Here is a 26,181-nt window from a genome sequence, read left to right as displayed (position 1 = left end):
AATAATAAATAAATAAATAAAAAAAAACCAAGTATATACTTTTTAACCACAAATGCTCATCTTGCGCAAGCTCTGCAAAACACATCTAGGACTCATTACATAATCACGTTGGAAAAGTCATGCATGGTTAGTTCTTTGTCTGTGTACTTGGGTTCAAAAAGGTAGGGTAGGGCAAACTTCAAAATCATCTGATGTTGTTTTACCTTGTTTTGTGAAGGGCTTTGACTTTCTTTGCATGTTCGCTTTGTAAACACTGGGTCGGTACTTCAGCCTACTTCATGTGTGACCTTTCCAACGTGAATTTGAAGTCGAGCTAGTACAAGACGAGTATTTGTGGTTAAAAAGTATACTATTTTTTTTCTTTAGTTTTTTTAAATGACCGATTGTTTCACTAGATAAGACCCTTATTCCTCAGCTGGGATCATGTAGAGCCCTTTTAAGCTGCACTGAAACTGTAATTTGGCCCTTCAACCCGTTTGCTCCCATTTAATTCCACTATATGGAGAAAATGTATTCCTCAAAAACCTTAATTTTTTTTCAAATTAAGAACGAAAGACATGAACATCTTGAATTAAATTTTCATTCTGGAAATGAACTAATCCTTTAATGAATTCTGTATTAACATCACATCTTATTTACATTATTCCAAACCCATATTTATGGTGAAGTCACTATGATGCGTAACCTTGAAAAGTTTATTGCTTTAGTAGTTATTCTAGTCAACTGGAAGTGGTTCAAGATGATTCGACACCATCCAAGTGGCTACATGATCTGTGAGCTGATGATAGATATTCCCATTAAAGAGTAACTATGCTAGGCTCACCTAATCTTTTAATGAACTGATTGAAAACTTTTTCACTTTTCTTAATCCTCAGTTCAACCCTGAAGTATCATTTGTTCTCTCATATGTGTTCATGTCTTAAAAAAGTTTCTTTGTAGGCAGAACATCAGTTCCTCCCTTGCTGTGATCCGTAAATGAATTCAATAGTGATTGTGCTGTGTTTTGCCTGTCCTTAGCAGATAGACCTGACCTTTAAGCTTCCCCCTCTGTCTACCTTGCTGTCAGAGTATGTTGAAGCTCTCCTAACTGGGTCTGTCACCGTGGGGATATGTACAGATGATTGACACTTCCGAGCCCTTCACCTTAGCGGAAGCTGTTGGCGTGGTTGTACCCTTACCTCTGGGGAAGGCCTTTGATTTTTTTTCACTTCTGCTCCAGTGGAGGCCGATTGAGTTTGCCATTTTGGATGAGTTTTGGAGGGTTCTGAGGTAGGTTTTAATCATGTGGCTTGTTGCGGACAAGCGATGAGTTGATGTGCCAGAGGGGCTGAGGAGCAAGGAGGCAGGGGTTTCTAGTGCACCTGGCCAACCGTAATGCTTCTCCTTGTCTCAAATGCCACATGAAGTGGTTGACAGCACTCAAACGTGTTTGTTTGCTGCCCTCGATTTCCCCTCAGTACCTCCCCCATTGACACAGGTGATGCTTTGTTTCGTTTGCCTAGTGCAGTTTGAAAATATGAAGGATGATGGAGTTTTGCTGTACTCTTTCTTATCCCAAATAGAATAAGAGTTGCTGGAGCCATTGCAGCTGAGAATATGTTTATCTGCAAATCATCTTTTTCAGTTTCGGTACTTTTTTCGGGTTCCCATAATGATCATAGCCAGACCTAAAAAAGTCAAATGCCGTTGAAATGTCTATTGTAAATATATACCAATTTTTATTGTTTCTGAAATAAGTCTTTTATACTTAAAGGAGACATATCATGAAAATCTGACTTTTTCCATGTTTAAGTGGAATAATTGGGTCCCTGGTGTATCTGCCAACCCAGAAAACGTGAAACTTTTCACATACTTTTCAGTAACTTTGTTTTGGTAAGCCTTTCTCTGCAAGCATGTGAAAAAACTTTCGCTCTCCCTGTGACGCAGAAAGGAGATCGTAATATTACCGCCCTTTAATCTGCACATTTCCACCTACGGCAGCACCATTTAGTTGGCGCAACCAATGGCATACAAGTTTTACAAGTTTTAATACAGTTTAAAACACATGATTTTGGCACGATAGACACGATAAACAAAACCAAGCAGATGTTTTTTGACAGAGTACCTGAAGTAGAGTCCTGCAAATGGGGGGTGAACCGCTAAAATTAACGTGACGGGTGAAATATTATTTGTTTCGCTTGCGGTGCGGGTGTGGGTCGGACGGGTGACAGGCACGGGTATTTGCTTTTTGGACTCAATCCGGCACAGGCTGCTATGCAGCTGCTCTCAAACAGTGCTTGTGTTTACGCTTTGTCTGGAGAAAAGCCCTTTCGCACGAAACACAGCAAGTAGTGAAATCGTTGCACGGCTGCCGCTTTCTCTCACATTGGAATTGTTTTGTGCAGCCGAGGCTGTGTTTGTGACGCGGTCTTGGGCCAAACGTAGTTGCAAACAACAAGGTCACATTTGATTTTACTAAAAACTAAATAAAACATAACAAAAATAGTATATGCGTTATTTGCTATTAATCATTTTATGGGACAATGATTAGCTTAGTCTTCATGTCAGGCACGGATTACTATGGCATTTTACATGTAATTGTGTTCTTACCTGGCAAACCAAATTGTACACGCATTCTCCGGATTTCTTTTTTTTATATCTCTGTATATTTTAAATGATCTTCATCATGTTTTCAACACTCCAGCATATAGTCAGTGAAATGTTCTTTTGGTTGTTAATAATGTGCCCAGTAATTGGTGAAAGCTGACGTGGCTGCCGCTTACAAAAAGATAAAATATTTTTTATCTTTCGCAGCACATGCCGCAAAGAGCCGTAAATGCAGGACTCTAACCTAAAGTACACGCTGTTAAGGCACAGCCCTATTATGGAAAAGGGGGTGGGGAACAGCAGCTCATTTGCATTTAAAGAGACATGCATGAAAACAGTATGTTTCAGCTTCCACTCAAAATGAGAATTTTAAAATGATATAATTAATGATCTGTGGGGTATTTTGAGCTGAACCTTCACCGAGACATGCTGGGGACACCTGAGACTTATATTACACATTGTAAAAGGGGCACAGATCTCCTTTAATGCGGCTTTGACAAAAGACGTGAAATGCACTGCAAAACCCATTCATTTTAAAGGCTTATGCCACGTGAGGATTGTTTGTTGCTGCGTTGACCAAATTGTACGTGCAGCAGACCGCACATTAGCGATGACGATTATCCATGAGGCCAGTAGAAACGGGATATCCAAGTAGAACTCCCGCTAAAAATTTTTAAAACACTACCTACTTTGCTCTGGCCAGCGTAGTGCAAATCGCTTTGTATCTCAAGGGCTACGCTGAACCCAGCGGCCAGCACAACAGAAAGTGCCATACAGTAAGGCTGCGTTTATTTGTTTGGATATACAATAAAAACTGTAATATTGTGAAGTATTATTATTTAGAATTTTTCAATCTATTTTACAGTGTAATTTATTCCTGTAATGACAAAACTTAATTTTCAGCAGCCATTACGGCTATTTTTGTAACAATATAAAAAAATTTAATCACCTTTGGTCAGTTAAATGCGTCCTAAATAATAGTAATTGAGTAAAAGTAACTGAATAAAAGTGTTAACTTCTTTAAAATATCTTTAACACAATATTTTTAATAGTATACTTTTTTTTTTTTACATTTCCATTAAAATAAAAGTTGTTTTCAATATGTCATTGAATTGTTCTTTTGAGTCAAACTGGAATTGGTCAGATCAGTTAACAGAATAATAAATGATTCAGTTTCCAAAATCAGTTTGAATCTAAATTATTTTTTCAAATCTGACTGGCAAAGTCATAGAAATCTATTGTTTAAAAAGAGTCCATCTGTTCATTGTTCATACAAGGAAACAACAGTTCACCACCATTTATCAATTAACAAAACAACAGTGTTTATATACACTGGTAGTCTGCATGCATGCTTTTGATGCAAGATGTTGCCTCTCCTTTGGTTGAGTGCATGGATAGTGGAGATAGGGTGACCACCTGGCAATAGGGCTGTTGCGGGACATAGATGTGATTTTGCGGGACAATGTGGGACACATGTGAGACTGATTTCTGTTGTTATGCTATGTAAATACTGATTACATCCATTGTCTTATGTGCTGATCTGTCGCGTCTGAAAGCTGCAGCGATATTTATTTATTTATTTATTTATTTATTTATTTATTTATTTATTTATTGTTAAAATGAATTGAGAATATCGTGTTTTTCCATGTGTGCTCAACCATTTCCGTCGGTGGTTCTATATCACTGGATGAGGTCTGCAAATAAATAAAAAGCTTTCTTAAAAAGGCAAAAGAACACATGGAAGTTTTCTTAATGTGATCATTAAAAACCAACATTAAAAACCCGACTCACGGGACATTTTCTCAGTATGCGACTTGCGGGACAAGGGGTGGAAATGTTGTGCGGTACAGTGCAAAAGCGGGACAGGTGGTCACCCTAGGTGGAGATGACCCCTGGTGATATCTAGGATATGACCTTATTAATTCAAAGGAAAGAGACGACACTGATACCATTTACTGTCAGTGTGCAACAGTTATTAAATACAAAGCCAGTCTAACAAGCACATTAATGTTTGCATTGGCACTCGCAGGGAGCCACCCAGATTAAAAAAAAAAAGTTTCCTTATTGTTTGTTTCAAACTTTGAACCTGGTACGAACATGCTTAAAATTCATTGCAACTTGTGACTACTACTTACTTACTACTCTCTAGTCAGAGTAGAGGTCCTGTTGTGTGGATGCCTGCACAGTCTTCCCAGATAGACAGAAAAGCTATTAAAGTGCCTCTAAAACGAGAGTATTACTTTTATTAGTCCGTTATTGGGAGCAAGATCAAAGGTGAACTTTAAACAGTCTAAACCGATGGTGCGCACATAAAAATAGCCTCTGGTGAACATAAAAACTGGAGAGAACATGTTTTGTTTCACTAAGAAAAATAATCTCTGATTTAAAAGGCAGTAAAAGGGCTATTCCAGCTGATGCCGTGTCTCGATGCCTAATGAACAGCTTGTGTGAGACGATGGAAAGTGTGTTAAATTGTAAAGGTTTGTGTGGAATGTTGTATCTCGTTTCTCTTTGATTTTCCTTTTAATTGCGGAGCCGAGGACTCTGAGTGTGACCCGCTCTGCTGTTTCCTAACACGGACAGACAGCAAGCTACGAGATCTCGGTGACGGGCAAGACGGCGGCAGTGTTCCGCTCTGCTGCGATGCATGCCTCTTGGTCAAATGTCTGTTTTTAAGGATGAACAGGTAAAGAGGTTGAAGCTGATGTGAGAGTGGGCTATCTCCTGACATTTTACGTAATCCCTTCCAGCTTGCGGTTTCTTGCACATTGAGGAGATTTGGCTAGCAGCGAGAATTGGCTTTTTCACATATGCAAGCTGTCATGTCGGATTGAGTGTTGACATGGTACCGGGAGGTGAAGGGCCTTGATAGTGAAATAGACTCTGATTGGATTTATATGACAGTCGGCCTCGGGGTAGCGGCCTTTAGTTGACGACAGGATCTCTATCCAGATGCTTTTAACCCTTCCACTGGGTTAGAGATTGAGATTGTGCATCAGATGGCGGATTCGCTCATGCTGAAGTGTTTGCTCTTCAGTTCAGCCCTGTGTGTATGTCAGCGTGTCCATGTGTTTCTAAATATTCCTGATTATGGAGTGTGACAACATTGCGGATGACGCAGAGCTGATGTGTACAGGAGACGAGCCTTACCTGCAACGGTCATGCCCTCATACAGGTTGTGCCATCTGTAAACACAGTACCTGTCACAAATAGTTAAGGCTTTCGCCGTCCTGTCCCTTTCGACGGGATTTGAACTTTTCACTTGTCAATTCAAAAAGGTTAGCATTAAAACCGTGAGGGCAGTGGGTGAAAATTGATGGATGGCTCCCTGGCATTTTTATGGCAAAGCAGATGCCTATTGTCTGGTGGCCTCTTTCTTCCGCCTCTTTGCAATGGATCAGCGGGTGTGGGCAGGCGAGTATGAAAGCACTTCAGGCTCAGGGTGTCATCTTCAGGGGAGCTTTGCCCTCTGCAAATCACCGCTCTGCAGTCCTACCTCCTGCCAGTGTTAATCTAATTATTTCTGTATGAGCAGCACGATGGTGGTGCAGCTGCCCCACTCCCAGGTGTGGCCTGTTGGGTCTTCTGATATATGTGACCCTGGACCACAAAACCAGTCTTAAGGAGCACGGGTGTATTTGTAGCGAAAGCCAAAAATACATTGTATGGGTCAAAATTATTGATTTTTCTTTATGCCAAAAATCATTAGGATATTAAGGGATATTAAGTAAAGATCATGTTCCATGAAGATATTTTGTAAATTTCCTAGCATTAATATCAATCAAAACTTAATTTTTGATTAATAATATGCATTGCTAAGAACTTCATTTGGACAACTTTAAAGGTGATTTTCTCAATATTTTGTTTTTTGCATCCTCATATTCCTTATTTTCAAATAGTTGTATCTTGGCCAAACATTGTCCTATCCTCACCATGCATCAGTGGAAACCTTATTTATTCAGCTTTCAGGTGATATATGATATGATAGCATAATTTTAAATAATTGACTGGTTTTGTGGTTCCAGGGTCATAAATGTAAAGTTAGTGAAGAATAATACTGTCTACTGAGTTTATAAAAGAATCTTTATTTGTACTAGAACTAAATTGTCAAATTATTTTCATTTTAAACTTACAAGACTTTCTTCTGTGAAACACGAAAGGCTAAGTTGAGCAGAAACTTGTTCACACTAAAGGCTGGGAAACACCAAGTCGACTTCAAAGAACTAGCAGTGACGAAAGCAGACAGTGTTGTCTCTTCGCGTCGGCAGCATCTAGACATAAAGCTGTGCTTGAACACACCACACAGACTATAGCCGACTGCAAACTAACATGTGCATTCTGCGCCTGCGTGAAAAGATTTAGCTGTCTGTATCAGTAGCTTTTAATAGTATATATTTGTTATTCAAAAGGAGAAACTGAAACAAAGATATATGGGATAAACGTGATATATGAAAGTAAACATTGTTTTCGCTTTAATTCTCCAGCACTGACTCGTCTGAGTTCTCGCTTTTCTCAACGGCCCTGACAGTCCCAAACACACCAAACAAACAAGCCTGACGAGAGCCTGACTATGGCCGACCGTCGGCTTGGTGTGTCCCGGCCTTAATATGTTATCATTTGAAAATGCATCTTTTCTCCGTTTTGGGTGAATTAAATTTGGGTGACCTGAACATGTTAGTGAATGATGACATATTTTCATAAATTAAATGATCCTACCAGCAGAATTGCTTGAAAACTTTTTATGTCTGTTCTTTCTGTATCATCTCAGTGAGCTTTCATAAGGTTTTGCACATGTGAAGTAAGCCAAATTAAACATTTCAGTTTCAGTTCGACGTTTCAGTGTGGTTCTAGAAACTTTTGGAAAAAGCTTGAAAAAACTAGTTTGGACGGCGGGTGTTTTGAAACGTATCCGCATGCAGACGTAGCCTCAGGATTGGCTTTTGAGTTGCCTAAACCAGCAACCTTGCAGAAGACCTGTAAATTTACCATTTCATAGGGCTCAACGAATGACATACTGTATATAATGAATGATATAATGAATTTGTTCATCAGAAGTTCCACAGGGTTTCCATGATCCTGGAAAACCCTGCATATATAAACTTGGGAAAATGTTTTCCAGCACTATAAATGAATAGAATACAAAGTCATAGTAAAATCAGGAAAATGTATATGTATAGACTACCATTAAAAGGTTTGAGTAAGATTTTAATTCTCTTATGCACACCAAGGTTGCATTTATTTGATCAAAAACACTGTAAAAATCAATAAATATTAAAAATATTATCATTTTAAGATGTTTTTTTGTTTGTTTGTTTGTTTTTTTAATAAGAATTTGCAATATCAAGCAGCAAAACCAGCTGTTTTGTGCAGCTAAAAATAGCTGGACGTGGATGAGACCAGAAGCCAGACCCATAAAATTTACAAATGGCCGTGCCCACTCTTACGGGAAAAATAAGGTGCATAGATGTATTTACCGTCACTTCTTTATCAAATTAATGCACCCTTGCTGAATAAAAGTAGTTATTTATTTAAACCTCAGACTTCATGCTGCTTCATGCTCATTGAGTAATCACACATGGGGAAAAGACATGTACCAAAAGTTGTGAGGACTTTTTTATTTTACCCCTACTATCTCCTGAAATTCTATTTAATGTTTTTACAGGGGCTACTTTGGTTCAAGTCATTGTTTCTTTTGCATTGCAGGTTGAACTGAAGATGAAATATAATGACAAGCATGCCAAGTCACGAGGACTTCTGCCTGGTGGGCGGTGGTACGAGATTCAAGCATATCGGGCATTAAACCAGGCACTTGGAAGGTCAGAGCCACATGAATTTCACATGATTTGATATATATGCAATTACTCTGACATGGTATAAATCTTTTAAGACCAATTTGGTGTAACAACATATTTGCTGTCCTCATAGGTGTATACGACATCGAAATGACTGGGGGGGCACTTATACTGGTAGATGACCGGTTTAGGACGAACCCAAACAAATATATCACAGGTAAATAACAAATGGTCAAAAAGTGCAAAAAATGATTTTTTTTTTTTGTGTCACCAAGCTGTAGTTGCATTTCTGTATCACTAGATGGAGATAACAACCTACCGCAGGGGTTTTGAAATGTTAGACTGTGGGCTGCGGCCAGATAATGTGTACATAAGGTCTTGCTCTTTTACATGTAACAGTGATGGGTTGAAAACATTCATTACTTGAAAATCTACACGGATTGACAGTGCTGTGGTAGAGAGTTATGAAAATAGTGGTCAAGCAGAGTGGTTAAATGTTTGTCAAACGCTGCTGTCCTCTTCTCTCAGGCCTGTCAAAGTGGGTGCGTCAGCTAGTGAGGCACCATGACACCTTCACTGGCGCCATGCAGTCCCTGGAGTCCTTTTCTCAATGCCAGCGGGGGGGCAGTAGAGACCTTCGAAGAGACACAATCTCAGGCTGTCCTTCAATGCCCAAGCCCCTCCACTGTTGCCTCACCCCCTCCTGAGATGATCACCCCTCACAAGCCATTTGACCCTCAGCCTGCACAGCCAAACCTACACACCGACGTGCCGACGGCTAGCTCTGAGAGCAGGTCTTCTGAAACAGGTATATGGCTAGGGTGTTTAAAGGGTTAGTTTACCCAAAAATGACAATTCTGTCATTAATTTTTCACCCTCATGTCGTTCATCTTCAGAACACAAATTAAGATATTTTTGATGAAATCCAAAAGCTTTCTGACCATGTATAGACAGCAACACAACTACCACGGTCATCCTTAGTGAGAATAAGAGTTAAGATTAGGGATGCACGATTTTGTATTTTTGCAGTATCCGATATGCCGATATTTTTCAACTCATTTTGGTCGATAGCCGATGCCCATACCAGTATATTTCCTTCTGTTTGGAAACAACACCAAGTCTCTCCTGTGCGGAAATTACTGTACACTGAAGCTTTGAAAATAACTTATAAATAAATTATTAATTGTTCTAAAGCAAAAGAGTTCTCAAACTTCTGACAAATCATTTTCAGAGCTTATAATGTTTAAAAAATATAAGATATTACACATTAACCAAGAAATCTCTCTATATAAAATAATTTAATTGTTTGTGAGATTTTTTTTTTTTTTTGTGTGTGTGTGTGTGTGTGTGTGTGTGTGTGTGTGTGTGTTCATGTAAGCTATAGCTTCTGACCTTTAAATCAAAACATAGCCGATGCCGATATTTACATTTAACGCCATTATTCAGGGGTGCCCAAACTCAGTCCTGGAGGGCTGGTGTCCTGCAGAGTTTAGCTCCAACTTGCCTCAACACACTTGCCTGGAAGTTTCTAGAATGCCTAGGAAGAGCTTGATTAGCTGGTTCAGGAGTGTCTAAATGGGGTTCGAGCTAAACTCTGCAGGACACTGGCCCTCCAGGACCGAGTTTGGGCACCCCTGCCATTATCAGACGATTCCGATATCGGTCCGATAATATCGTGCATCGCTGGTTAAGATTTTACTAACCCCAAACTTTGAAAGGTAGTCTGTGTAAAGAAGAGACCAGTACATTCTTCAGCATTTCTCCTTTGGTTTTTCAAAGAAAAAAGAAAATCTAATGGATTTAAAACAATGTGAGAGTGAGTACATTTTTGGATCAGCTATTTTTTTTTGCATTGTGGATACCTTTATGTAAAACCATCTGGTATTTGAGCGTGTGTGTATGTGTAAATGTAGCATGTATGTGTGTGTACTGTACACGCTCTTCACCCCTCATTGCCCCTGTCAGACCCTGTGACCCTTGACTGACTGAACAGCTTTGGGAAGAGCAGATGTCTGACTGTTGCTTTTAATGAAATCCTTTTGACCTTTGTTTGTGGTAGATTGAGCGTGAGTATTTGCGCACACTTGAGAACAAATCAGAGACTCCACTTATTCAGACATATAAACCATATTGTAGACCCATACACAATTATCATAGAAACTCTGAGCTCCACCACTTAATCAAAGCTAACCCTCAAATACATTTTGTCTGACAGACAATGCAGACTGTATTGTTTTAACCAAAGATTTTGCTTTGAGGCGTACATTTGAGCTGGCATACACACCCAAGAGTTTTGTATAATTGTCACTCAGATGTCTTTGTGTCTCTCTGTTTGAACAGGTGACCAAAAGAATATCCAGCACCCATCTGAACCAAGCAGAGAACGTAATGTCCAAAGAACACAGTGGCCTACAAGCCACCTCTTCGCCTCCACTCCAGTCAGTAGCCACTTCAAGACTCCTATTTTCCAATCCGAGCCAGTGATCAACCAGCAAGTTCAGCATGAGGTTATCCCTGTGGAACCAAACCACCAAATAAATGGTTCTCCTGACCTAAACGACAGTTCAGAACCTCAACTTGAGCAGCACTTAGTGATCCCTACCTCTACTTCGGAGCAGAACCCCAGTGGAATGAACCATGAAGATACTGAAGAGAATGAAAAAAGTATTTTCTACAGCCCTGAGCTGTTTGAAGGAGATGAGGAGGAGAAGGAAGAGACTACAGATGTGGAGAAATCTCCTCTAGAAGTCGCTAATAGCACAGCCAGTGTTCTTTTGGAGGATCTCTTGGGTTCAGAACAGAGTGAGAGGATGTTGTCTGAAGACCTTGTGAGCAACGCTGTCCCAGAAAGCACAATGTTACAGAGTAGTACAGAGCAGACAGGTTTAAACTGCGGTACAGATACTGGCTCAAAAAATGGCTCCAACGGTAGTCGGTTACGTAGACTCTCCAGATGTAGACAGAAAAGGCCCAGCACATCAGCAGGCTCAGGTAAACTCACCAACTATTTTAAACACGTGCTTCCAACCAGCCAACCGTGCATCATTACAATTGATGACTGATGATGTTTAGCTATGTATGATGAGGAAAGAAAAGAGTGAATGTATGTCTATTGTCTTAATTGGTGTAATAATGAACGTTTTAATCCTAACATAAGGCCGCTGATCTGTCTTTAATATGCTTCTGAGAATATGTGTATCTTTTATAAGAATTATTAAAATAACTGACAAGCATATCCTCCTCTCTGCGACGTGATGTCTTGACCGGGTTGATTTTAATGAGATGTACTGTACTGTGGGGGCTAAAAATGCAAGGGAGGTGCGGGCAGGGGTTGACATGGCCGATTTCACTCGGCTGAGAGGTTCTACGTTTTTACTCCGAAATTACAGCCCAGTAAAGTTTTATTTGTGTGAACTCTGAATATAAACGCGGGGCAGCTGTGTAGTGCTGGGGGCCGGGGCGCCAAGGGCAGGCGGGTCTGTAAACAGGCACAGGAAGCTGCTTCTTTCTGTCTCGCTCTCACTAAAAGCTCTAAGAAATGACAACATGTAAAGGATTGTGTTACATAAACGCACAAATAACAACACATCGAACAGGGCTAATTCTATAGCGAAGTATTTTTAATAAAGTGGTCATTAAAATTTTTAAATGTAAATTGTAATAACAGAATTATTATTAGTAGAAGTTGTATTAATAGTAGTGTTAGTAGTATTATCTCCCTCTCACTAAAAGCTCTAAGAAATGACAACAGGAAGGATTGTGTTACATAAATGGTCAAATAATGCATTGAAACTATTTTAATAAAGTGGTAATTCAAATTTAAAAATGTAAATTCTAATAACAGCTATTATTATTAGTAGTAGTATTAAAAATATAATAAATTGTTAATTTTATTTATTAAATATTGTTTAATTAGAATATTAATTAGAATATTAGAATAATCTGCATTTATTACAATGAAAGCTGTTTGATTATTATTATTGTAATTATTCTATTTATTTATTTGGTCATTGTAAGAGTGTTCAGGGTTGTTAGAAACATCAGAATTTTCTTCATTTTCTTTCCTCTCTCTTTGTGTCCATGACTTTAAACAACAACAACAAAAACATGTTGTTTTTGTTTATTTATTGCTAAAAAAAATCATTTTAATTACCACTTTTTAATAAATTATCAGCATTATTAGTAGTAGTAGTAGTAGTAGTAGTAGTATTGTAATTATTCTGTTTAATGATTTAAATAGTTTAGTTATTTATTTGGTAATTTTAAGGGTTGTCTGAAACATCGACAGAGGTTTTTTTTATTTGTTTATTTATTGAAAAATCATTAATTTTAAAATTTTAACATTAATTTTATTGTAAAAACATTAATTTGAAAATAATTTTAATTACCATTTTTTCAGTAAAGTGGTAATTTAAATTTAAAAATGTAAATTGTAATAAGAGCTTTTATTAGTAGTAGTATTAAATGATTAACTGTAACAACATTAAACAATTAATTGTAAATAATAATAATTAATTGTTTCTTTTAATTAATTAAATGGTGTTTAGTTAGAATGTTAATACTATTATTGTTTTATTTTCTTTTTAATGTGTGTTCAGGGCTTCTGTATTTACTAGTTCTGTTTTTATTTAACAGTATTGTGTTACTCTTTCCTCTCTCCTTTTGTTTCCACCACCTGAAACAACAAGGAACAGCAGAGAAAGCTGTTATTATTATTATTATTATTATTATTATTATTATTATTATTTGTTGTTGTAATTCTATTCTATTCTGATTTAAATAGTTAAAAATTGTTAAAATATTAACATTCATTTTACTGTAAAATTATTCATTTTAATGATCTTTTTGTTTTAATAAAGTGGTAAATATATATATTTTTTAAGTAAACTGTAATAACAGCTATTAGTAGTAGTATAAAAAATAGAATTAATTGTTTCTTTTGATTATTTAGGTTAGTTAGAATGTTAATACTGTTTTATTTTTTAGTCTTTTTAATGTTCAGGGCTTCTGTATTTACTAGTTTTGTCTATATTTAACAGTATTGTGTTACTCTTTCCTCTCTCCTTTTGTTTCCACAACCTGAAACAACAAAGAATAACAATGAAGGCTATTTTATTATTATTATTATTATTATTATTATTACTATTAATAAGGGTGCTCAGGGCTTTTTGAAGCCATCAGAATATTCTTAATTTTCTTTCCTTTCTCTTTATGTGTCCATGACCTTAAACAACAACAGCAAAATTTGTTTATTTATTGTAAAAACATTAATTTTAAAATTTGGTAGTAACCAACTCCACAAGAATGTCTATTACTGTCTATTAGGAAAAGGCATCTTAGTATTTAAATACATAGATATGACTGTATGGGTTACAATGTTTGTTTCACATGCTGTGCATTCACAGATATAAACAATGTTTTTTAGATATTATTTTTGATCAGTGTTGTTACTGGCAGCAGTATTCGAATAGGCAGGCTGTGATAAGAATGAAAATGGACTCTGAAATATGTTATTACTCACATTACGTTCCAAGGAACATATTAAATTACTTTTTTTCCTTTCCTGAGACTTTGCAGAGAGGGGGGGACTGTAGCAAATTAACCGCCATTAGCCTGACAAGATTTGTCTCGTTAGAGGGGCTTAAACGGCAACACCGTTAATGTGGGGGCCAAGGAAGAAATTTTATTAAAGCTCATCCCTCTTCATCTACCCTGTGCAGAGGCAGTCAGTTCGTTATTGTAATTGCATGGCGGGCTGAGACCGGCCCATTAGTATCAATCTGAATGAGGATGCTAAAGGCTAGGGCGTGAGAATGTGTGTAGTTCAAGACGTCCTAATAAGCTGTCTGCAGCCACGCATAACTGCAAAACAGTTGGACCCTGACCCAGCTAGCCATTTATTAAACTAATAAATTTAATTCAATTAACCTAATTCACCCCTTGTCTCTCCACAATCAGTTAAAGGGTTTTTTTTTTTTTTTAATAAGAGCAGTGCTGTACCAAAAAGCTCTTTCCACTGTTTTAAGCATTATTCCATTCAGGCATTATGATTTTCTCAGTGCTCATTCTGAAGGTGGATGTGCTTAAATTCAGCAGGTCAAAGTTCAGAAACAAGGATCAGGGAGAGAGTGCCAGTGAAGTCCCAAGCTCCACACAAAACTAGTTCAACCTTACTTAAACTAGACCTAAACCAGAAAGTGAGAGGCCATATCCTGAAGACACAAAGAGGTAACCAGCAGAAAATTGGAGAACCAGAGCCATTATCTGCAGAGAGGATAAAAAGGCAGAGAATAACTAGTGAAGTACCTGTAGAGGTACTGAATGACTGCTTAGATACTCAAACAGGTAGGGAAATCTGCTTAAATGTCTTTAAATTCAATGTAGTTGTTTATATCTTAGTATTTAGTTTTATTCCTGTGAACAGGTATCAAAGTTCAGAGATCGTATTTGAGGAAGAACAGGCTCCCAAAGAGGCTTAAAATGACATCTGAGGGCAGACATTCCCAAACACAGAGGTTAGCCAAGTGTTGGCAGTCTGCACTGGACGCTTAGTGGTTGAATTTTCCTTGTGTAACATGGAGTGTTTCTCTTCCAGTGGTTATCCAGTCAATCTGCCTCTGTGAATGAACTTGAACTGGAGTCCTTAACCAAGGTAAGTGAAACTAGGGTTCGACTATTGCCAAAACATACCACTCCACAGTTTCCTAGTGCTATGTGCTCAGCAAAAAAAGTATTTGATCCTCTATTTTTAACATGATCAAAGGTAAGGATTTGTTTGTTCAGAGCATTTTGTTTACTGCTAGATGTGAATGTAAAAGGTTTGGGGTCAGTATCATTTTTTTAATAGGGCTGTCAGTCGATTAAAATTTGTGATCTAGTTAATTACATGATGCGTCAATTAATCTAATCACAAAATTAATTTGACTCTGAAAATACCCGCAAAAGATTATTTAAAGCTATTTTTGTGTTAAACAAGAAAGTATCAAGTAGACATCACAAATTGTAGATTTTATTAAAGATTTTATTTGATTCAACATAAAAAATTTATTACACATAAGCATTTAGGCTGCAATGGCCTAACGTAAACTTGAACATAAAGGATAATTTGATATACATCTCAGTATTTTTTGTTCATATAATGAAAGTCATGGTAACCAAAACAGTTTGGTTAATAACAGGCTTCAAATTATTTTCTTTGATGTTTCACAAAAGAAAGGCTTGAAACGACATGAGGGTGAGTAAATGATGACAGAATTTTAACTTTTTGGGTACTATCCCTTTAATGTTTTTATTATTATTATTTTTTTTTTTTTTTTAATGAAATTATACTCTAAATAAAAAACTAAATCTGCCAGCAGGTGGCAGTAAATGTCTTTGAGTCATTCACTCATTCAATTCGTTCAAATGGCTGATTCATTTGGGAATTAAGTACATGGCTCTCTTTACGAATGGGCCTTTGAATCATTGATTCACAGGATTTGTTCAAAACGCAGATTCATTCAGAAACTAAACACTGCTGTGTTGCTCAGCGACATGCAACAATTTTGCTATGGCTTCAAGGGTAATATGTTCTCAAAAATGTAATATTGTGTTTAAAATATAACAACTTCTTATTTACTGAACTGTACTGAACTGTTGTATAAAATCACCTTTAAGTTCGTGATCGGGACAAAATCAGCACTTGTGTTATATTGCTCTTGCTGCCCTTGTGATATCCTGTGATGTGATGTATATAAATATTAAACAAAACATGTACAGGCCTTTTTTTTTTCACCATTATCTTGAATTTTAGGGCATAACTGCATTTATGGAGTTGTTATCCTGCATCATATTTGTCAACTGTATGAAATATAAGATGTACAGGTCTGGGGGCGGGGCCAGCGTGTTAACTGCGTTAAAATATTTTAATTGTATTATTTTTTCATAGCTAATTAATTAAGTTAACACGTTAAACTAAGCACCATTTTTTGTTTTAAGTTATCTCTTATACTCACCAAAGCATTTATGTGCTTAAAAGTAGGGTTGGGCATCGTTAGAATATTATCGGTTCCAATTCTGCTTATCAATTTTGTTTCTTTTCGATTCCAATGTGAATAAAAGATGATATCAAGCATGTTTATTCAAGCATGTTTCCTTTTTTTTTTTTGCTAAACATTTAGTTGCAGCTGAATACTATGAACAAAAATCAACAGGCTACATAAAAACAAAATTCAAAAGCTGTTTGCAAAATAGAGCTGCGTGATTCTGGATAAATTGGGTGGTTGTTTTTTTGTTGCTGTTTTTTTTTAATGAAAGTTGTGGTTCTCTTACAATTCTGAAACAAAAACATTAGACAACTAAACAAAATTACATGTAGGCCTAATTTATAAGTAAATGATTCAGTGATTTACTCAAGATGTACTTGGTTCATTACTGGATGAATCACTATTTTTGAATGAATGATCAAAGACATACATTATTAACAGCCCTCTTTCGCCATCTACTGGCATAACAACGTAATCGATAAATCTTTAACATTATTTGAAATGTCAAATAAACTTTCAAAAGGATGATTGAAAGTCCAGACTATGAAGTTTTATCCCAGTACTTCTGTGATTATTTGAATGTTTGTAACAGAAATAATGAACTGTGGTTGAAAAGACTGTGAAACTGTTTCATATACATGACAGTGGCTCTCTTTAGGTCAGCGACAGCACAAACGCAGATTTGAATGTTCAAATCAGACTGGTCTTATGCTACACCGAAGAAATGTTGAGGAATCAAACAGATGAATCATTGTAATTTAGGAACAATCACGTTGGTATTTGAATCGTGTTTGTGATCTTTAACGGTCTGCTAAATTGAAATGCTTTGTCATATTGCTGGTGACGCATCTATTGCAACATATTTAGCTTATCACAAATATTATAAGCTACTTTGCTTTTTCAACTTCTGATCGCAAGTGTAGCCACGCTTTGGAGGCTATGCCCGTAGATTAGACAGCAAGGGCCTGGCAGATCGTTAGGCCGGGTCCTCACAAATGAAAAAAAAAAAATTTAAAAAAGACCTGCATACAGGAATCGATAGACGGAATCTAAATTTAAATTTTACAAGAAGTATCTGATTGCTGACCTTAAGCATCCGATTCTGGAATCGGAATTGATTTTCGATACCCAGCCCTACTTAAAATGCACTTTTAAAATATTATTACCATTTAAAATGACTGTTTGCTTTAGTCTGACAAGACCACATTCAAGTACGTCACACACATAGTGTCCCGTTGGGGTGTGGTCTTTGTCGCCACTTATGCAAACCGTCACTATCCTATGTATCCTGTGTGGATCAGTACAGTCCTTGTCACCTGAATGGCCATCATGATGCATTTTGACCCACCCTGCAAGGTCTTTTAGACTGCCAAACTGGCAAAATTACATATGTAGGCCTGTTAAAAATGTCCATGTGTCACATAATTAATGAACTGTTATTTATTTTATTTCCAAAAGAAATTTGTGCTGTTTTTGAAGTATTAACTTCATATTTATAGTAGAATAATAATACTAGTTTGATTTTCCTTTTATGAGCCATTTAAATTCTCAGTGATGAGGTTCTGTCACTAAGAGAAAACCCTGAGCAAACATGACCTGTGGAACATTAGCTTGTCTTTTTGCTGTTTGTGCTGGTCTGCTGCCACCCAGTCAATATTAAGCCAGCACTTATTTCTGTGGTTATATTAGGTGAGAGTGCATAGATGAATGCACACAGTCTGTGTCTTTGTTTCTCATGTTTTTGTGCACACTGTACACAAACATCCGCCGCGTTCGTACGACGCCATATGGAACGAATTCTTCAAACTGCGAAAAAAAAAAATCCTTATTGATTGGAAGTGCTTGAGCTTTAATTAAATCAGAACCAGACAGGTACTTAGACACGAAAATAAAGCCATAAGTAACTTGAAAAACACTGAAGGTATAACAACGTGTTTTATGTTGTTTGTATGTGTACTACAAATTAAAAATGCTGTAACACTATGTCCAGTCTGTTAGAGATCTTGTCCAATAATGTGGAATAAATTGGTTTATTCCATGAAATACTGATTTAAACCATACAAGAAGGGCTTACTGGTCTGTTGTTATTAGGCTATTGTAGGCTGCACCTCTACGCATGAACAGAAGTTTATTGATCCACAGAGTCTGCAGTGGGTGAGTAGTCATCAGAATTTTTCAACATGTCTGGTGTGTTTGAATTCAGCTGACCCATTAACTGAGGACAACATTTCATAGTGACAAAACACTTTTATTTTTATTTGATGCACTACTGGTCAAAAGTTTGGGGTTAGTAAGGTTTTTGTTGTTTTTAAGATTCAAATCAAGTTGATCAAAGATTAAAAATTAATTGATTTCCTTGCATATTTGAATGATTTCTGAAGGATCATGTGACACTGAAGACTGAGTAATGGAATGGCTGCTGAAAATTCAGCTTTGCCGTCAGTGGAATAATTACATATTAAAATAAAAATAAAGAAATTAAAATAAAGAACAGTTATTATGAATTGTTATATTTTACAAGATTTTTACTATATTTTTGATCACATAGAAATAAACTGTAAAATGTGTGTGTGTGGGGGGGGTACAATAGAAGAAAAATGTAGTTGTAAACAGTTTTAACTTGTATTTTTAAGCAAGTAACTTCAGCTTTATTAAGAGTAAGAGACTCCGTCTTAGTGACCCCAAACTATTGAACAGTAATGTTTTTTTATAAGTAGAAATGCAACATAATAAATTAGAATTCTTGTAAATACTGTTCAGACATTAATTATTTTAGTTTTCTAAGCAATTATAAATGGCCAATATTAAAAATCTATACTATTTTGTTAATAAATAAAAAAAAAAAAAAAAAAAAACGCTAAAAGTCAATTGAGGCTGAATTTTACAGTTAGACAAATGGATATTCCTGAAATTACATATGATTTAAATTATTGAATTATTTTTGTTATTAAAGATTAAGTGAGCATTGGTTGATGACAATGGTAATCTAAGTCCAAAAAGTAGGTGATAACGATAATATGAGAAACTCGTATCAGTTCATATCCATTATTGTTTGATATATTGCAGAGTTTTGTTGTTGTTGTTTTCAGATTTTTTTTAAGCCCTTTTTACTAAATCAGCTGGTTTTAGCTGTTTTGTTAGCTGTTTTTTCCTTAAATCGACAGGTTGTTGCTGTTTTGAGCTAAATCAGCTGCTTTTAGCTGGTTTTAACTGATTTTTAGCATTTTTTTTAATCAGCTGGTTTTATTTTTAGCTGTCTTTTTTCCTAAATCCACTGTTTTTTGTTTAATCCGTTGATTTTAACTTGTCCTAGCTGGTTTTTGCTAAGTGAACTAATTTTTAGCCTTTTTTTTTCTTTTTTTTTTTTTTTTTGCTAAATCAACTGGTTTTAGCTGTGTTTTAACTGGTTGTAGAGGTTTATGTTTAGCTTTTTTCTAAATCAACTGGTTTTAGTTTAATCAGCTGATCTTAACTTGTTTTATCTGTTTTTTGCTAAGTGAATTGGTTTTTAGCTCTCTTTTTTGGCTAAATCAATTAGTTTCAATGGTTTTTAGGCCTTTTTGCTGAATAGACTGGTGTAAACTGTTTTTAAACTCTTTGTCTATCTACCCATCATCTTCAAACTTAAAACCTTCAAACTTCAAGCTTTTAAAAAATACTTAACTTTCTGGCTAGGCTTTTTCAAGTTTGTTTACAAACATTTCGATCCAATTCGTTTTTAATATTTGGAATTTTGCTAAAATTTATTTTAGCAAAATTTCACTGTCATTGTGTGTTTCTGTTGAAATTTAAAAATCAAAAATGCTAGTTTTGCTTTTGTTCAAAGATGCTGATACACATGTGGAAACTGTCCTGTAGCCATCTTCATTACAGCCCACCACCTGCTTTAAACTTATGCTGCAGTCGACTCTCATCACCCTCCAGTCCCAGGCTCATCCTGACAAATCTTCCTTCCCTCCAGCCTGACCTCCATTTGGTTGTGTAACATAGGGCCGACACACTCCCCGGAGGTGTCATCCCATCATTCGCACGGCCACCATCGCGCCACGTTAATCACATCTCCCGTTGGTGTGTAATGGAGGTTTCATCTGCTGTCCGGCAGTGTTGCGGTACCGCTGGGCCAAGCACCCCCCCCCCCAACCCCCCTCTTGGCTTTTTGTCTTTGTTTTGGAACAGAGCTCGGCAGTTCTCAAAGGTGTTATCCTCAGCCGTTACCTCTCAACGCCGTCCAAACTTTAATTCATAATGGGTGAGGACATTGAGGGCACATTAAATAATTGGCCATTATTCACAGCCTGTAGGGAGCTTGGTGCACATGGCTTAGTTTGGTGGTTTTTAATGTGGAGAAAAGTTGACAGATTCTGACCCCATTACGGAGGTTAACGTTATATTTGTAATTAAACTGGATCATTTTGTCTCATGAGAGGAAATTATCACGCTTCGCTGAGTATAAAATGTGATCATTCAGAGCATTATTACCGTTTAAAATGACTGTTTGCTTTAGTCTGACAAGACCACATTCAAGTGCGTCACACCCATAGTGTCCCGTTGGGGTGTGGTCTTTGTCACCACTTATGCAAACCGTCACTATCCTGTGTATCCTGTGTAGATCAGTACAGTCCTTTTCACCTGAATGGCCATCAAAATGCATTTTGACCCTGCAAGGTCTTTCAGACTGCCAAACTGGCCAAATTACTTGTGAAGGCCTGTTAAAAATGTCCATGTGTCACATAATTAACTGTTATTTATTTTATTTCCAAATTAAGAAATTTGTGCTGTGTTTGAAGTATTAACTTCATATTTATAGTAGAATAATAATACTAGTTTGATTTTCCTTTTATGAGCCATTTAAATTCTTAGTGATGAGGTTCTGTCACTAAGAAAAAACCCTGAGCAAACATGACCTCTGAAACATTAGCTTGTCTCCAGTGGGAGATGTGCTTAACGTGGTGCGATGGTGGCCGTGCGAATGATGGGATGACACCTCTGGGGAGTGTATCGGCCCTATGTTACACACCCAAATGGAGGTCAGGCTGGAGGGGAGGAAGATTTATCAGGATGAGCCCGGGACGACACCCTCGGACGGAGGGTGACGACAGCCGACTGCAGCATAAGTTTAAAGCATTATTCACAGCCTGTACGGAGCTTGGCGTACATGGCTTAGTTTGGTGGTTTTTAATGTGGAGGAGGAAGGTTGACAGACTCTGACCCCATTACGGAGGTTAATGTTATATTTGTAATTAAACTGGTTCATTTTGTCTCATGAGAGGAAATTATCACGCTTCGCTGAGTATACAATGTGATCATTCAGAGCGGAGCTTTTCACTTCACTGCTTTTTGGATGAAACAAAAGAAAACATTGCTTCATTCATTTGCCAAATGACTAAGCCTTTTTCATATTGCATATTTTAATACATTTTTAATCACTTTTGAATATCTTGGTGGGGCTTTAGTAATTAGTTTTAGACACTTTAGACAAGTTTTCGATTTATGTGGATGTTTTGTATGTCCCAACGCCTTTTTTATGTTAAATAACAGAATCCAAACTGACTTTAAAGTTATCATTAGAAGATTTATTTTTTGCAGTATGAGCAGTGGACTTTGATATGAAAAGGTAAACAAATCAAACAGGACTTGTAGGTTTTACACTATAGCTGAGGCTGTGTGTCCCCAGGGCGTCACATTGCACAGCAAAGGAAGCTGTTAGCCAGAAGCTGTGATAGCATTGTTAGGGCCGGTGGGTGGGGTGATGTTATAACTGCTTGTGTTTTGGGTTTTTAACTAGGAGTGGCTTGTGGGCAGGTGGTTGCCTAGTCACTGAATGTTTGTTGCTGCAGCAACAGTCTGCAACAGTTTTGATAAATCCTTTTTTTTTTCTTCAAAGTGGGATGCGACTTGGCAGGTGAGGCGTAATCTGTAATGTAATGGATAGCTAATCCTCATTTTGGTTAATCTGTCTGTCATGTTACCATCTTGTGCTGGCTTGGATGCCAGTTTTTACAGCCTAGAATCCAAAAAAAAACCTTATGGACTGAAGAGGCTCTGTTAGAGGTTTAGTCCTATAATCTCTGGCAATAATTGGCTCATGAGCAGACAACAGCATTAAGGAACACACGGTGAAAAAGTCTGATATGCCACTTGTGTTTGGTCTTTAAAACTAACAGTTTAAATTACTATAAATGGTTGATTTAGGCATAAGAAAGAGTTACATTTTATAAGAGTTTCATGTAATTTTCGAGTCTCTGAAGGTGCTGTTGGCTGGTTTTGATAATCTTAGTTCCTAAACATCTCCCCCTCAATCTGTCTGCAGACACAGCTGTCAAATCTTGGCTTGGGTTATAGTTTTGGAGCCCCTTGGACAATAAACCCGGATTTCTTTCGGAGGTTTATTCAGAATTAGATGCTTAATCTGATTTAACCATTTGATAAGTAGACTGATCTGAGTATAGACATTCTTTGTTGTGGTTCATCCCCTGTTGTTTACTTAAAGCCTTTAATACTTTTTTTTTTTTTTGCATCTGTAATGTTAAATTATAGACGGCGCTTATCAGCTAGGTGATTGAGTTTAACCTGATGCTGAATTATGGCCTAAATATAAACCTGGACCACAAAACCAGTCATAAGGGTAAATTTTTTGAAATTGAGATTTATACATAATCCTTTGATGTATGGTTTGCTAAAATACACTGTAAAAAACAATTTGCTGAGTCAACTTAAAATAATTTGTAACCTGGCTGCCTTAAAATTTTAAGTTCAGTCAAAATTTATTCAACTTGAAATGTTAAATTATACTAAGTGACAACTTAGATATTTGATTTGAATCAACTTAAAATTTTAAGGCAGCTGGATTACTTACCCATCTGTTAAGTTTAGCAAACACAAATATCTAAGTTGTTACTTAGTACAACTTAACATTTCAAGTTGACTAAATTTATTGTAGTTGACTGAACTTAAAATCTTAAGGCAGCAGGGTAACAAATTATTTTAAGATGACTCAACAAATTGTGTTTTTTATTTTTCACAGTGTAGGACAATATTTGGCTGAGATACAGCTATTTGAAAATCTGGAATCTGAGGGTGCAAAAAAATCTAAATATTGAGAAAATTTAAAGTTCTTATTATTCTTTTAAGTTTTTATATATTTACAGTAGGAAATTTACAAAATATCTTCATGGAACATAATCTTTACTTAATATTGTTTTTTGTCATAAAAGAAAAATTTATGATTTTGACCCATACAATGTATTTTTGCCCATTGCTACAAATATTTGTTTTTGTGGTCCAGGGCCACATGATTTTAGTGTGTGTTTTTTTTGTTTGTTTTTGACCGTGTCGAGTATTTATTTTAATTATTTGTTTATTTATTTATGAAATTTGGCTTTATTCACATTTTTTGTATTTATTTATTTAAATGTTTTGTGTTACTTTTATTTTATTTATTTATTTATTTTTGCATTTAGTTTTATTCATATTTCTGCTTTTGTTTTTTTGTTTTTATTTTGGTAACACTTTACAATAATGTGTCATTTGTTAACATTAGTTAATATAATAACTAACATGAACGAACAATGAACTATATGTTTATTACACTATTTATTAATCTTTGTTAATGTTAGTTAATAAAAACACAGTTGTTCATTGTTTTTTCGTTATGCTAAAATGCTGCAATTAACATTAACTAAGATACTAAGATTAATAAATCCTGTAAAAGTGTTGTCCATTCCTAGTTCATGTTAACTAATGAACCTTAATATAAAGTGTTAGCATTTTTTAAGTCTTTTTTTTATAGGCAAACAAATAATTTCCAGCCCATATTTTCATCTTATTTCCATATTCATGTACTTAGTGGTTACATAAGTGTATCTGAAGATTTAGCCACTAACAAATGGCTCTTTCGTGTAGTTTTAAGTACTTGAGTGGCCATCATTTCAATCAATTAAACACTTATTTGGTAACTCCCTAACTCCCTATTGTCATTTCCATTTGGTAGAAAATTGATTTCTTAATTATGAGAGAGAAATCTTGTGTTGGTTGTTAATTAATACAGTTAAACATTGCTGTTGCCACACATAAGTGAATCAATAAAATTGACTTTTTAATAGAGACGCTGATGGACCTTATATTGAACCAGGCAGCCTACTTCTGTCTTTGGGGGGGACTTTATCCCAACTCGATCTGGACTCCAGCCTGTCAGTGTTTCAGAATAATGTTTTAAAGCTTTTACTTTTATTTCATCTCTAGTTGCCGTGCTTTTGGATCCGATAGTCAGACACATCATTGCTTAGATTGATCAGAGACTTATTTGAATTCTTTCTGTGTGATTCAGGTAAAAGCATTGTCTGGTCCAGAGCCACAGACAACAGCAAATCAGCCAGACAATGGATAACAGCCTTTCATTGTCATGTTCTGCTGTGATATTGCTGAACTGCTCATATTTAACCTCACATTCCCCTTGTTTTGTGAGCTAGGTGCCTATAAAGTTGTCTGATTCCTCCATGTGTTTTTGATTTTACTGTAGGCTGGGTGGAAGGCTTGTGAAGTTCACTTCTCTGGGAGAACTGTCTCCTCGATGCTGATCGTAGTGGGGATTACCTGAGCTATGAGCCTTGGCGGTCTTCATGCCATGCTATAAGCCCCAGAGCAGGCTCCTATTGGAGGAGAGAGCACTCCTTCCTACCCAGGGTGCTAAATAACCATGTTCTTGAGGGTCTGTCTCCTGCTCACCAAAGAATGTCAAGGGGCTGAATGTAAGGTTAAATGTAAATCAGCGACTATGGGCCTTGTTGGTAGACGTTCCATGCTGTTAGTGATTTGCTGCCAGCTAAATGCTGCAGACAAGCTATTTTGTCTGATAGTGATGCAGGTCATAAATTTAATGCAAGGTCCAGTTTTTTTCCCTCATATTCCCCTGCACGTGTACATGTTTATCCTTGTTTGGACTATGTTCAAAAAAAGATACCGATCCTACGGTTTGTCTTATATGTATGGCAGTGCAGTTTCGCTGCAATTTTTTTAGTGTAAGTTATGAATATATACTTTTCTGTATGGAAGCCCGTTTCCACCACTGAATAAAGAATTTAAAAAAGGTAATTGTGACTTTTTATCTCTTTTTTTCTCGCAATTGTTTATATTGAGTTTAATTGTAAGATATTAACTTGCAATTTTTACTTTTTTCTCAAAATTGTGAGATATAAACTCACACTTCTGACTTTTTTCTGAGAATAAACTCGCAATTCTAACTTTTTTTTCAAAATTGTGAAATATTAACTTGCAAATTTGACTTTTTCTCAGAATTGAGAGATATAAACTCGTCATTTGGACTTTTTTTTCAGAATTGTGAGATATTAAGTTGCAAATGTGACTTTTTTCACAGAACTCTGTGATACAAACTTGCAATTCTGACTTTTTTAAGAATTGTGAGATATTAACTTGCAAATTAGTCTTTTCTCAGAACTGAAAAGACATAAACTCAATTCTAACTTTTTTTTCAAAATTGTGAGATATAGACTCGCAATGTGGACTTTTTTTCAGAATTGTAAGGTACAGTATTAACTTGACTATTATATTTTTACTTTTTATTCTCAGATCGTAAGATATAAACTCAATTCTGACTTTTTTTCTCAGAATTGCGTGATATAAAGTCGCAATTGCGATTATTAAAAAAACAACAACTAAGATTTAAACTCAGTTCTTGCCAGATATATTTGGCAATTTGGACTTTTTTTCAGAATTCTAAAATATTAACTTGCAGTTTTGACTTTTTTTCTCTGATTGTGAGA

General features: G+C 36.3%; 1 protein-coding gene and 1 long non-coding RNA gene across 2 annotated transcripts in view; both read left to right on the top strand.

Moving 5' to 3' along the window:
* Positions 1-11,603, top strand: part of brip1 (BRCA1 interacting helicase 1) — a 41,662-nt gene extending 30,059 nt beyond the window's left edge. Inside the window, 6 exon segments of the mRNA XM_051129925.1 lie at positions 8,290-8,402; positions 8,512-8,536; positions 8,538-8,595; positions 8,907-8,998; positions 9,000-9,186; positions 10,719-11,603. Coding sequence (XP_050985882.1) covers positions 8,290-8,402; positions 8,512-8,536; positions 8,538-8,595; positions 8,907-8,998; positions 9,000-9,186; positions 10,719-11,440 — 1,197 coding nt within the window. The 3' untranslated portion in view covers positions 11,441-11,603.
* Positions 11,604-14,482: 2,879 nt separating this feature from the next.
* On the top strand, positions 14,483-25,442 carry LOC127177587 (uncharacterized). Its single transcript, XR_007829249.1, has 4 exons — positions 14,483-14,723; positions 14,803-14,893; positions 14,974-15,030; positions 24,921-25,442. It is a non-coding gene; the product is annotated as an uncharacterized LOC127177587 (long non-coding RNA).
* Positions 25,443-26,181: the final 739 nt, after the last annotated feature.

This window comes from Labeo rohita, chromosome 15, assembly GCF_022985175.1.
Source record: "Labeo rohita strain BAU-BD-2019 chromosome 15, IGBB_LRoh.1.0, whole genome shotgun sequence".
Lineage (NCBI taxonomy): Eukaryota > Metazoa > Chordata > Actinopteri > Cypriniformes > Cyprinidae > Labeo > Labeo rohita.
Note: the sequence above shows the minus strand (reverse complement) of the source record. Positions and strands in the feature narration are given on the sequence as shown.